General features: G+C 52.0%; 1 protein-coding gene across 1 annotated transcript; it reads right to left on the reverse strand.

Annotated features, from left to right (window-relative positions):
• Positions 1-1,843: 1,843 nt before the first annotated feature.
• Positions 1,844-4,724, reverse strand: Wnt6 (Wnt family member 6; the record flags this gene model as incomplete). Its single annotated transcript, XM_055616838.1, is given in 3 exon segments — positions 1,844-2,684; positions 3,958-4,292; positions 4,504-4,724. Coding segments are annotated over 3 exon segments (1,018 nt in total), but the record flags the coding sequence as incomplete, so codon positions are not given.
• Positions 4,725-13,759: the final 9,035 nt, after the last annotated feature.

Below are 13,759 nucleotides of genomic sequence, written 5' to 3' on the forward strand. Positions count from 1 at the left end.
TGATGTGTTCCAACCAAGGGAGAGCAGCACTGAAACTATGTACCTTCCATAGCTGGACTCTCAAGTAGACAGAAAAATCTGCCTGGAGGCTTGACTCACTCTCTTTTCTTGAAGTCTTTCTACCTTCAGGCCACCATGCTGGAAGAGAGCCCAGGACAGCCACAGGGAGAAAAGAGTGTTGGAGAAGCACTGAGTCCTTAGGCGTGGAAACAAAACCTTAAGGATTCCCTAGGCCAGCATGTCTTCTAGCAGAACGACCCCAGCTGCCCTGCATAGTCTTCCCTATGGACAGAACCATGGAGCTGAGCGCTGATGGATAGCTGCCCAAGAAAAGAACACTGAGTAGTTCCTTTGGTGTTGTTGCCATATAGTAATGGGTAATTAAAATAGAGCGAGAACCCACAGGTAGAGAAACAGCCCACTCTGGCCTGTGCTTTACCAGCGTCAAACCCGAATATCTGACCAAAACCTCGTATCTTTTCCTGCTTAGCTGGAGGGAAGAAGATTATCCCCCAGTTGCAGCTTCTGCGCTGGGGGGATATTCTACAGTTGCGTTGTGCATACCACACTCTTGGGTTGAAGATGTGGCATCAGCTCTAGAGAACCCAGACAGAGAAGGCGGAGGAGGGACAGAGAGATCTGTAATAACATCACTTAAGTCTGCATTCAACACAGCTGGGGCTGAATTCAGGCTAAATTTTGTGTCCTTTAGCCCTTTACAATCGGTTTCCTGGGGGGGGGGATCAGGTTAAAAAAAAAAAAAAGTCATGTGGTTGGGTGCCAAAAAAAAAACCCTGGGACAAATTTGTTTCCTCCGAGTGTGATTAGAAACACTATGTTGGTTAGTCTACATTGTATGTGTGTGTGTGTGTGTGTGTGTGTGTGTGTGTGTGTGTGTGTGTGTTTTCATATGGGGGCCAAAAGACAAACTTGGGTATTGTCTTTTGAAGTTATTATACATTTATTTATTTATTTATTTATTTATTTATTTATTTTTATTTGTTTATATTGCAAGAGTCTATTTTCCTCCTCTATTGTGTTGGGTTCTGGGGATCAAATTCAGGCCATGGGGCCTAGGGACAGCATGCACCTTTATCTATTGAGCCATCTGGAAGGCCCCTCTCCTTTTGAGAGTTTTTCACTGCTGAGAAATCACCAAGTAGGCTAGGCTGGCTAGCCAGCTAGCCCCAGTGATCTTCCTGTCTCCCTCTCCCCAGTGGTGAGGTTAAAGTGCACCACCATGGTGGGCTTTTTAATGAGAGTTCTGGGGATGGAACTCAGGACCAGCCCTTGTGCTTGCAAAGGAAGCACTTTACCTGACTGAGAGACCTCCCAGCCCTGAACAGGGTTAGTTAGCCCTGAACTAACCACCCAGAACTGATGGGTGGTTAGTTTTGATGGTAACAAAAGGGGGTGTTCCTCACAAGTAGTTTCATTGTAAATTTTTGTTTCTTTTTTTTTTTTTTCCAGTTTATAAATAGCTTTAATCTCATGACCCCAAAAGCCTACCCTTGACTTCCTCAGGAGTCACAGAAACAGACATAATGCCCTAAAAACTAACACAAAAACCTGACACCTGAGCAGACTACTACAAGCTTCTGGGCCCTTCGTGTCCCTTTAAAAATGGGATCACTAGTTCTCCGAATTCAAGTGCTTGATGTGGATAAGAACGAACAAAAAGCATACCAAAGAAGAGATAGGAGGTTTCCACCAGCCTTAACCCTCCGTGCCCCAGTGATGGCTGGAATGGATAGATCCAGGCTGAAATACTAGTTCTGTCAGGACCACCTTCCTTCCATATCCTGGCCCTCTAGGACTACCTCCTCTCAATCCAGGGGTTTAAATGTCTTTATTGATACTGAAGTCACCCATCCACCCCAGTAATTCTGAGGAGTACCATCTCCAGAGGCCAGAGTCTGGCTTTTTTTTTACTTTTTTAATTTCCATCTGGAAGACCAAGGGGAAGGAAAGCCTGCTTAGTCTCCCGCAGAAACTAACAGAGGGCCATTCTGGGGAATGCTGAAGGGGTAGGGTCCCCAGGCCTTCATGGTCAGATGTAAACCCCAAGTTCCTGCCCCCTGTAGTCCCCCAAGGCTTTAGATATGTACTTTTCCTGGGGAGCCGCTGGGTCCAGACAGAGCACCCTGCTCGGTCCAAACAGCGCACCCTGCTGGAATACAGTGGTCCTGCAGACTGCACGCAGTTGAGTGGCAGGCTGCGGGTCAGAGGCACAGGCTGAGCTCCTTGCGCACGCGACAGCGGTGGCACTGCACCACGCAGCACCAGTGAAAGCGACACAGGCAGTTCTCCTCCAGCTGTACGCTCTCCTGGCGGTGTCCGCGACCGCAGCACAACAGGTCGCAGCCGCTGAGGTCCAGGGCACTACTGTTACAGGCCCGGCCGCGTGTGCCGGGAGAGCCGGTGCGCCGGTTGGGGGCGCAGAAATCGGGTGAGTCGGCGGCGTAGAGGAGGTCGGCTTGGCCCGGAGGCTTGAGCGTGCGGACCGCAGGCAGCAGGGCTTTGCCGTCGTTGGTGCCCATCACGCGCGAGGCACCGTGGAAGCGCTCCAGCAGCCGTGCGCCCACCTCCCGGAACGGAGGCAGTTTCTGCCAGCAGGTGCGCAGCGCGCACGAACCGGAAAGACCGTGGCACTTACACTCGGTGCGCGTGTGGCTCCGCACCGCCTGCGGGAGCACAGGACCAGGGCGAGGGGCGGGGCCGAGAGGGGCGGGGGGGGGGGAAAGGGCGCGGGGGTGGGGGGGGGGGGGGGAAGGAAGGAAGGAGGGAGGGAGGGAGGGGGGGAGGAAGGAAGGAAGGAAGGAAGGAAGGAAGGAAGGAAGGAAGGAAGGAAGGAAGGAAGGAAGGAAGGCACAAGAATGAAATCAAGAAAACCAGAAAACCCGCTCAGAAAGAAGGAAGAATGACAAGGACGGAGGAGTAAGAAAGTGGGAAATGGAAGTAGAAAGCAGAGATTCCAGGGTCCGAAGCCAGGGAGCGGGGAGAGAACAGAATAGACGCTGTGGTGAGATTCTCCACTCTCCCTGGAGCTGGGAGAAGTAGCAGCTGTCGCAGCCTAACCCTCCTGCCAACCCAGCCTCCCGATTCCTGCCCCTCACAGCCCCAGGCAGAGCTGAGCAGACACAACCGGCCTGGGCCTGGGCGTCTGTCTGTCACCCCTCCTCAATCCTCTCTACAGGTATGTGGGCCTGTCCGGACATTCCTCTCCCGGGCCCCCTCCTCCCTGTCTGCCTGATGCCTCAGGCTGAACCCTAAAGGACACAGAATGTGTAGAGGGATGTCCCTCAAACGCCCTAGAACTGAGACATAGGATGTAGGAGGATCCGGCTGAATGCGCTATAGAGAACCGAATCCCCATAGTCTTCTCCCTTGCTGCTCTGACGCTGGGTCCACGCTGGCCTGGCCTATTCCCACTGGACTTCAGTCCTTTCCAAGTCAGTTCTTCCAGGGCCTACTCCAACCCTCACTGTCTCTAGTACCTCTACCACCGGACCCCAGACCTTTCCCTGGCCTCTTATTCTTACTTTCATCCCTAGCTTCTGTCTCATTACCCTGCTTCTGCCCTGACATCCTCTAGCAGCCCCAAACCTTACCGTGTATCAGAGGGATATACCCTACATTGGGTCTCTACTGGCCCTGGGTACTATTCTAAAAGTGCCCTTTTCCCCACTCTGCTCGGTGTTCCTCTCAGCTCCAGGCCCGGCTCCACACTGGGCTTCTCACCTGCCACAAGTACCTGTGTGCAGGTCCCAATCTTCCCAAGTTGTCCCTGTCTTGCTCGGACCCACACACAGGGTCGACATCCTCCTACACACTCACACCTTTCCTTGTGTCCACGCTACCTCAAATATGCTGCCACCCACTCTGCCACACCCACTCTCCTGCACACCCACATTTTCATACTCTTGCGTGACGCCTACTTCCCCTGCCCATACGCACCAGCCTGCCTGCCTCATTGTTGTGCAGTTGCACCAGGGCACGGATGTCTCCGCGTCCTCGTTTGTGCTGTGCATCCATGAAGAGTCTTGACTTCTCATCCCCGAAGTCCACATCATCTCCGCAGCCTTCCCACTCCCAGGCTGCGCTGGCATCTGAGGAGCCTGTTGGCCCCGGAGGTCCAGGAGTGCCCAGAAGGCCGGAGGGCCTAGGTGGTGCCCGCCCGCGGGGTGCTTGGCAACCACACTGTAGGAGCTCTCCCATGGAACAGGCCTGAGTGACCGCGTGGCTGGCACCGGCTGCGGTAATTGCAAACACGAAGGCTGTCTCTCGAATGTCTGCGGAGGGAGATGGAGCGGAGGCCAGTGAGTGCCTAGTACTTTAGATGGGAACTGAGGCCCCCAGGGAGACAGACTCTAAGCAGGTGCAGAGGGACAGGGTGGGCAGGGTGCCTAGGGGTAAATCAGGGGATGGAATTCCAGCAACCTCCCCAAGCCTGCTCCCCTAGCAAGGAGAAAGCACCTCCCTCGAGGCCTCTTCCACACTAACCCTGCTGCAGGACGCGCCCAAAGGCCTTGCTGTGACTGGAGCAGTTCCAGCGTCGGAAACGGAACTGGAACTGACATTCTCGGACCCCCAGTCTTGCGCCCCGGGCAAGCTCTGCCACTACTTCCGGCTCCGCCTGGCACAGCTCCGCCTGCCGTCCTGCCAGCCGCCTGGCCTTTCTGCAGATGCTTATAGGATCCATGACCAGGGGGCTGCCCACGGCCCTGGGGAGCAGAACTTCAGGTTAGGAGAGCACCTCCCCCAAAATGAAAGATGTAGGGTGGGGTGGGGGTGAAGAAGAGGGAACCAGCCCCCCTCAACCCACAGCCAGGTGCTACAGGAATCTCGTCCTGCTCCAAACCGAGACCGACATTGTCCCCCTGGTTCTCTTTGCGTCCCATGTCTGTGTTCCCTCTTTGCTGAAGTCTGGACTGAAAATTGTGTTACGACAAGAATTCAGTCATACCCTCTGTGTACCCCTTCATGAATAAACCTTTATAGGAACTTCACTCAAGGTGAAGGCAGATGGCACCAGGGAGGCCAAGGTTAAAACTCAACGGGCCTAGTCCAAAAGGGAGACAAGGAAGAAATTAGCAGACAAAAAAGAGCTGTCCTGGGGACGGGGGCGGTGCATGTTTCATAAAGAAAGTGTTCTAAAGAAGAGTCAAGGAAGGGATGTGGTCTTAGTGGGATGCAACCCAAACAGGGCAGGGACCATCTGAAGGACAAAACAACCGTGAGGTATTAAAATATCTAGGGAATGGAGCCTCTGAAAAAGAGACACTGCCCTTCTTAGACCAACCGTTGCTGTAAAATGAGAAAACTGAGCTTAGATGGCTGAGGTGGGCCCTTCTATCCTGCTCCCCCCTGTTTCCCTGAACTAGACAGCTGGAGGAAGGAGCTGGCAACTTAGCTTCTCAGTGTTGTTGGCAAGTAGGTGATGCTGACCCTTCTCTTGCTCCAGGGTAGCTGGCTTTCCCAGAGAGAGATGGCACTGAGCCAAGCCCTGTGTACTAGGGTGACATAATCAACTGGAGGATGGGGGGGGGTGTTTGGTTTGGTGGGTAGAGACCTGGTGGAAAGTTCTGCACGCTGTCAGCTGCGTCTTTACCCTGCCCACCTTCATTCCACCTGAGGAGAGAGCTGCCACTTGCTTTCCATAGGTTGTCAGCCAGGAATTCACACCTGGGGGGAAACCACTTGAATCAGATGGCTCCTATTTGAACATAGCTGAGAGCTCAGGCTTGAAGGGCTATGTGGGCAGAGCTACAGAGGTTAATTTGAGACCGTTCAAATCCCTTCTGCAGAGAGCAGAGAAAGACAGATGGGGGTGGGGTCACACAGGAGGCGGTGGGGTATAAAACATAGAGGAAAACGTTGGCAAAAGAGTGTGAAAGGTCAGAGTGTCCTACTTTTCAGTTTTGCTTCCACGCATATCCGCCCCACTGTCCCCATTTACTCCACAAGTACAAGCTGCCCAGGCATGTCCTGAGATGTAATGGTCTTAAATAGCAGCAAGAGGAATTTAGATCTTAAGGTAAAACTCTCAGCACTGAAGATGAGGTGCCCAGGGAGATGTTTGCAGAAAGATATGGAGTCTCTCTCTCTCTCTCTCTCTCTCTCTCTCTCTCTCTAAGATTTCTGGCTCTCACTCCCTCCTTTCACACACACACACACACACACACACACACACACACACACACACACACTGGATGAGGGATTAAGTTGCTCTTATCCCTACTTAAATAGTTCAGAGATCAGGCATCCCTTCTCAGCAGCAACACACAGCAGAGGTTCCCTTGTATTGAGCTTGGGAGCCCACCAATAACCCTAACCCTAACCCTCTCAGAGCCCCAGAGAAGGGACCAATAGAGTAATGAGCAGTGAGTGAGCCAAGGGTAGGACAGCCCAAACTGGCTTCCAATGGCCCAATGACCTTGCAGAATTGATCAGTCTCTATCTGCTCATCCAACCACCTACCCTGCTCCCAACTGAGATCAGTATTGTCCCACTGGTTCTTTTTCCATTCAGTGCCTAAAAATTGCACTACAAAAAGAATTCAGTCCTACTCTTCTGTGTACATCTTCTTCGTTAGTAAATCTGTCCAGTTATCCACCTCATTAAAAAGGGATTTGAGTGGCTTCCAGCTTGGTTGTTCAGGGCAGATAGATAATATTGAGCTCCCTCATGGTTGGGACAATTTTCTTCTTTTTTTTCTCCTTTATCTTCCCTGGAAGCCTTCTGAGTATCTAACTCATATCCCTGCAATGCTTATTCTGAAAACTTGTGTGTCGTGAATTCTACATTATAGATGTATAAATACAGATATATAATGACAGTGAGTACTTAACATATGTATCGGAATGAATGATTCACAAGGCCCTCCCTTGAGTCCAGGTCCCATTGATAGACATGGTATCATTTCGTGACTCCTAGTGTCATATCCTCAAACATTTTCTCTCCTCCCTGAGATGAGAGGAGCAAAGCAGCCTCTCTGCAGCTGTTCAGCCCCCCTTCCTGCCACCTGCACACTGACTGTGGGGTTCTGAAAATTCGCCTTCCCCATCTCCACGGCCCTTACTGCTAAGTTCCCCAGACCCACCCCCATCCAACCCCTGCCCTCTGCACGCTTCCTATTTTTCCAAGGTTGACTGGACTTATCTTCCCAAGGTCGCTCTGCCCCATCACACACCCCCCTCCCCTAGCAAAGCAGGAGTTTGGGGCATGCAAGGGAGAACTGCAAAATCCTCTTGACCTTGTCTGCTTCCCAGGGGCTAGAGATAGAAAAAGAATCATGGGGATATGAAGGGCAGGGCCCTCAGGAGGTGGAGCTGGCCCTTCACAGGGTTGAGGGGGCTGGCTGGCTTCCTGGGAACTAGTCCTGTTTACCAGCTGGTCAGGAGGAGGGCTGGGCAGTGATAACACTAGAATCCCAAGGGACCAGCCTGTTCCCTGCCCTTCTGTCCTCACTCCCATCCTAAATACATAGGAAATGAAAATGCCAAAAAGGACATGACAGGGGGCATTGAACAAACTATCCAGCCCTACCTCTGACCCTGGTTTTTGTCAGTTCTGGGTGGGCTGGGCCATTCCAGACAAGTCAGTTTCCTTTATGGGCTTCAGAAAAAAAAAAAAAAAATGATGGATTGATGGAAGGAGTATTCCGCTCTCAGTAATACTCAACTCTGCCTCTAGAGCAATTCCCCACTCTCCTCTCTCATGCCCTCTCTTTTACTTTGCCTCCTGCCCTTTTGTTTCCTGACATAATGAGCTCTGCTTTGGGGGATTCTGGATCAGTGTTAATGTGGGGTCAGCCCAGAGAAGATGCACCCTCTTAGGGCAATATGCACATTTCAAAGCCTGGAATATATGGTGGCAGAGAATATACATACTACCACAGACTCTGGGACATAATCACATTGCCACTTATGGCACAGAGAACATGGCTAGCCCTGAAAAGAACTCAATATACAGACAAGAAGGGAAAAGACCATCAGGCCATTCTAACTGTCCTGGCTTATGCTGAGAATTCTCTCTCAAGGACCATGGTTGAAGAATCAATGGTCTGTTAAGATATCATCAGATGCCAGGCAGTTCCTACCGGCAATGTCTATAGACCCGAGCCCCAGAGAATCCAGGATTCTGGCTCAGCTTACTCTTCTACCCCTGGATTCGGAGAGTAGAAGGAAAATGTCACCTCTAGATCACGAAGGTGAGCAAGGTAAGTGCAGCTGACGGTCACCAGCCACATACTGGAGGGATTCGTCATTGAAAAACAAGGTAGGTAATTTTATACAGAGCCAGGCACCGCGGCAGACACCTTTAACCCCAACGCTTAGTTGGGTGGCAGAGGCAGGTGGTGGATCTCTGTGAGTTAGAAGTCAGCCTGGTCTATAGTAAGTTTTAGGGCAGCCAGGGCTCCAAAGCGAGGCCATGTCTCCACAATGACAAATATCCTACAAGAGGAGTCGGATTATTGGCACATTTTTATAGTTCCAGCTACTCAGGAGGCTGAGGTAAGAGGATTGAAAGCTCAAGGGCTGTCTGGGGAACTTAGTAAGACCCTATCGCAAAATAAAAGGTTCAGCCATAGAATTCTTGCCTAGCACGCTTGAGGCTATGGGTTCACTCTCCAGTACTGCTAAAAATAAAAATAAAAATAAAACGGTAACACGCAGAGCAAGACTGGAAGGGGATGGTTGCCTGAGTCATGGCCTCTCACAGTGTGTTCCACACAGCTCACCCCTGCCGTCAGGGCTTTGACTGCATCCCAGTCTGTGCCTTTACATTTCTAGACTCAAGACCACTTCCTCTGCAACTGTAAGTCCTCAAGACATCCTTAGCCAGCATCTCACCAACCTCGCCTCAGCTCCGACTTGTCCCAGGAGCACCGACCCTGTCCCAGGAGCACCGATCCTGACCCCAGCAACATTCCTCTGGTTGTCACTCATTTGAGTGTGTCCTGCCTGTGTGATTGCTTGCCTTGTCTCCTCAATCAGGTAGAAGTCTCATTAAAGACAGGAATCTCACAAGTGGGCATGGTGTCCTCAGTGAAACACATGCAGGGTTTTAGGGACCAAGGCTTAGGGACAAACTGTAGTTTGCTTGTGTCATGTGGAGTGAGACCCTGGCATGTGAAACACACTTAATATTTGTTGTATAGATGATAAAAGTTAAATTCAAGTTCTTCACCTGGGAAATGGAAACCATAATACTCCCACTCTGCGTATAATGGCCTGTCCAGAGAGCGATCCCAACAAGAGTTTGTATTCTCAGGCCTGCTCAGGGAAGGGCGAACAGTAGAGACGTAGGGTGGTATGTGTGGAGTCAAGAATGTTCTTCCTCCAACACTCTGTCTTTTCTGTCCAGTCTGGATCTAGGTCTCCTTTCCCATCCAGCCTACCCAGGCACCAGAGCACCCTCTGGGACCCATCGCCTTGCCCAGCTAGATCACCGAGGCCAAAAGGACCACTGGCCATGTAAGTCAAGTGGCACAGCAAGCATGCCAGTCTCTCTATCCTCCCTCCCTCCCAACTCCCTATCCCCCAGGATCCTTCAATTGACCCCACCTCCTGGGAGCCAGCAGAGGGAGCTCTGAGCCCTGGGGCTGTGGGTGGGGGGGTGTGGGGGTGGGGGAGGTGGGTGGTGGAAAGGGGGCAGAAAAATGTTGCCTGACGGCTGCTGAGGCTGCCGGGCCTGTGCCCGCCCGCCTGTCCTGTCCTGCTCTGTCTAACTCCTAACTCAGTAATTACTGCTCCCCTCCCCCAGCCCCTACCCCCATCCCAACCACCACATCAAAGTCAGTGATGCCCAGCTCCATTAACCCCTGCCTCCCCACTGCCCACCTGTGGCCCCCAACCTCCTTCCCCACACAGAAGAAATTGGGTTCTCTGTGTCCTTCCTCTCACTTTTGACTCCATCATTTTTTGGAAGAGGCAGAGGCTTTTCCTTCCCGGACAGACCTCACTGTACAAAAGGGCTTCCCACTGGCCAAAGTCTGGGGAGCAATGCCCTCCACTGGATGCCCGGTGGGCAGCTGCCATATCTTCTGCTCTTGCATGGAGAATGCAGCGCACCCTTCTGAGGGTATACTTGGGAGCGATGGGTCCCTGCGCAGGCCATGGCTCTCACCCTGATTCTAGTGCACAGGAGGAGGAAATCACTGAGGAGGAGGTAGAGCTCATGTACTCTCGATTCCCAACATGCCGGCTTAGCACTGGGCAAGTACCCTCCTGTCCCTGGACCTTCTACCCTCACCAGTGACCATAATAGACTAGGTTACCTTTCAGTCCTTTCTAGATCAATTTTTAGATTAAGCAGAGGGCTCGGAGCTGGTAGAGCCATCCAAAGAAGGCTCCTCCAGGCTACATTTCTCGTCACCAGCTCCCAACAGGAAAGAAATACCAGGCTAGGGGGCGCTCTCCTCAGTCCGCAGAAGCCAGTCTTCTGGTTCCCTGAGGCCTCCTGCTGGCTGGCCAGGGCTGGCTGCTGCCCTGCCCCATCCATTCCCTCCACAGCTGCACTTCCCCATCAAAGTACACATTCTGGAATCCCCCTTGCAGGGCCCTGGTGATGGGGCCTCCCACTGACCTCCAGCCACCAACTCCTTGCTTCAGATGAGAATGGGGCAGGAGGGAGCCTCACCCCCCAGGAAATGTCACAGTGCCAGGACTCTGGTGGGCCCAGGGCATGCTGTGGCCGTGATCAAGCCGGCCTCCTTTTGCCCCTGCCCTTTTCTGCTCACAGCCCCATTGTCTCCCTGGAGGGGAAGCTGCCAAGGCTGAGGCCTGGAAAAGGGACTTCGTGGCTACCCCACCCCCAAGCCATCCCTACTCTGGAGCTTGATGAGAAGCAGCATGAGCATTGATCAGGAAGGGTCAGGAGCCCCCCCCCCCGATAAAGATAGGATGTCCCAATGACCAGGACCAGCATGGACACACAAAGGTATGGCAGAGGGCAGCCAGAAAAATCTGAGTGTCAGGAAGAGCTCTGGCCCTTTCCCTGCCTCTCTGTGAGGCTGTCTTTGACCTTTAGCTCTGGTTTCTTTTTCTCAAGGAGGGAAGCAAGGTGGGATGGGTGGCTTCTTCCTAGTGGAACCAGGGAGGATTCGTTCCTTTCACAGAAAATATAAAACAGTAAGAGGAAAGAGGAAGAGGGGAAAAGGAGAGATTGACTTGTCTCTTCCGTGAGAGTGTGCTATTTTCTACACCTATGGATTGAAGGTATAAATAAAGATGGATCAGACATTGTGGAGAGGAGAACCGGGAGGAGAGAAGGAGAGGGACATGGTGACCTGGGAGCTGGAGCCTTTTTCCTGCCTTTATTCTCAGGACAGGGTTCTTGGTGGGAGGGCAGAGTATAGGCTGGATGGCCTGGAGGCAGGGGCTCAACAGGATGACCTCAAGAGAGCCTGGCCAGTGTCCTGGAATCTGGGATTCTGGGATTCACGGAGATATGGTTACACTGGAGAGATACACAGAGGCTGGCTGGCGACAGTTTAGAAGGCATGCATTGCTACATAGCAAGACCCTGTCTCAAAACTAAACAAGAAAAAGTAAAAATAGAAATCTTGCATTGCATGGGGAGGAGGTGGAGAGGAAAAGAAAGGTGCAAGAAAAACTTCTTTAGAACCAGGAGCTGGGTCCCTGAGCTGGTCTAAGGCCTAGGTCACCCTCCTCCAGGTCCCTCTTTTAGTGACCTAGATAATCAAGTCACTCAGAGACCACAGAGTCCTCTCAGCCCCTATCCCATGGCTAGATTGTAGAAACGGCTGCTGTACAATCACACTTCCTTTCTGGCCACCCATGAAGTTTTCTATCTTTGCCATCATCCTCTGAGAAGGAAGAGGAAGAGGGGAGCAAAGCAGGTCACAGACCCCAGTCCTGAAGAACTCAGCTAGAGTGGAGAGATTGGGTGGAAAGTGTCAAGATCCTCAGGCTAACAACGCAGCAGCATCTACCCGCCAGCCAGCCTGAGCCTGGCCTGGGAGGGCTATGAGAGGACAGGAGCATAAGCCCAGTCAAAGACCATGTGAAAGTCGGCCTGGATTTAGACCAAAGGAATTAAGTGTCAGAAATAGAGAGAGCAGGGCCAAGGCAGGTGGGAGGAGCAGGTTTTCTCAGACACATCTGAAAGAAGCATTCGCTGGGCACCTTATCACCCTTCACTCAGCTCCCCACTGCAGCTGTGGCCATGAAGGCCCCTGTGTTCTCCCACACCTGCCCTCCTCACCTCCTCCCCCACTCCCAATTCCCAGCTTCAGGGTCAGTCTCCAGAGGGCCCGGCACCTCTCCCCGTTGGCTTGGCTCTCACCCAGCAGTCCTTCCTGAACAAAGAAATCCTCACTGATACAGACCCAGAAGGCAACACTCCATAAACCCATGTCCAGTCCCCACACTATTTCAGGCTTCTAAGACTCTGAGAACAAAGGCTTTGCCTTCCAGGAACAGAGGCCAAAGATCCCTAAAATGCAGTAACTGCAAAGTTGCCCAACGCTCAGAGCATGCTGAGAGCACAAGGTTAGCAGTGGGAGGAGAGAAAGACAGCTTCGTGGAGGAAGTGGTATTTTAATTGTAAGAACAATTCAGACCAATGGTGAAGGAAAAATGGGATTGCATCTTGAGAAAGGGCAAAATCAGGAAAGGTGTGTCAGAGGGAGCAGAGAGGGAGCTCTTTGCCAAGTATTACTTTTTGACTCTTTAGTCTGAATTTAAAAGTGACCCCATTTCTAGGGGGGCCTAGAAATGAGAAGCTGGATTGGGAAGAGGGTTTCTAATGTCAGGTAGAAGCCCAGTTATGTTTCTTTCCACACCTGGCAAGCCTGCCAGATAGGGAGAAATTTGTTTGTCTCTTTGTTTTTTTTTTTTTGTTTTTTTTTTTTTTTGTTTGTTTTTTGTTTTTTCAAACTGAGAGTTTGTAGGGCAGAGTGGGAAAGTGGCTCTCCCAAGATCACACACTCAAAATCTGTCAAAACTGCTAAGTACCTAGGCATTGCCGCTAAACCAACAACTAACGGCGCAGGTTCCCCTAACTCGAACCTGGGTCTGGTATTTGCCCTCTCACTGACACCCACAAGGATGTCTCTCCCGCATCGCAGAAGGATAGCGGCCAGCAGCTTCCTGTGTGGGCACACTACTCACTCTCCGTCGAAGAGAGGGCTGGGCCTGCCCCACCCCTGGGTCCATAGCCGCGGAGGCGGGTGAGAGAGGGCCGAGGTAGGAATTCAGCCAATGGCGTGACAATATGCAAATGTAGGGCTCCTCGCTCTCTCAGGGTTGGCTAATCTATCAGCACTCTCGCCCAAACCCCTCCTCTCTGAACACTGAGCTATTCCGGGCGGGTGTTTGTGGCTCTAAAAACTAAGAGGAAAAAAAGTCTTGAGGATTTGGATCTGAGTTGTCTCGGGGCACACACACGCCCCCCCCCAGCACCCCCGCTTCCCCTCCCCTGTTTCTCTCTCCTCAAGGCTCAAAGCTCTGGAAACCTTCGAAGTCTAGGTGTCTGCTCTGGTTAAATCCAATCTCAGGGTTTGGGTCTGAGAATTTACCCCATCCCTTGGCCGGCCAGGCTCCTCCTGGCTTCACCAGGAAGCTCCTTGGTTCCCACATCTCCTCCGCTACACATTTAAAAAAAACAAAAATCGTTACTTCCCATGGCTGGAAGGGCCAACCTCCAGGATCTCCTTCCTTTCTTTCTTGCTGGGTGTGTGTGTGTGTGTGTGTGTGTGTGTGTGTGTGTGTGTGTGTGTGTGTGTGTGTGT

The sequence above is a fragment of the Psammomys obesus genome, unplaced genomic scaffold (assembly GCF_907164565.1).
Source record: "Psammomys obesus unplaced genomic scaffold, mPsaObe1.curated_primary_1811, whole genome shotgun sequence".
In the NCBI taxonomy this organism is placed as follows: Eukaryota; Metazoa; Chordata; class Mammalia; order Rodentia; family Muridae; genus Psammomys; species Psammomys obesus.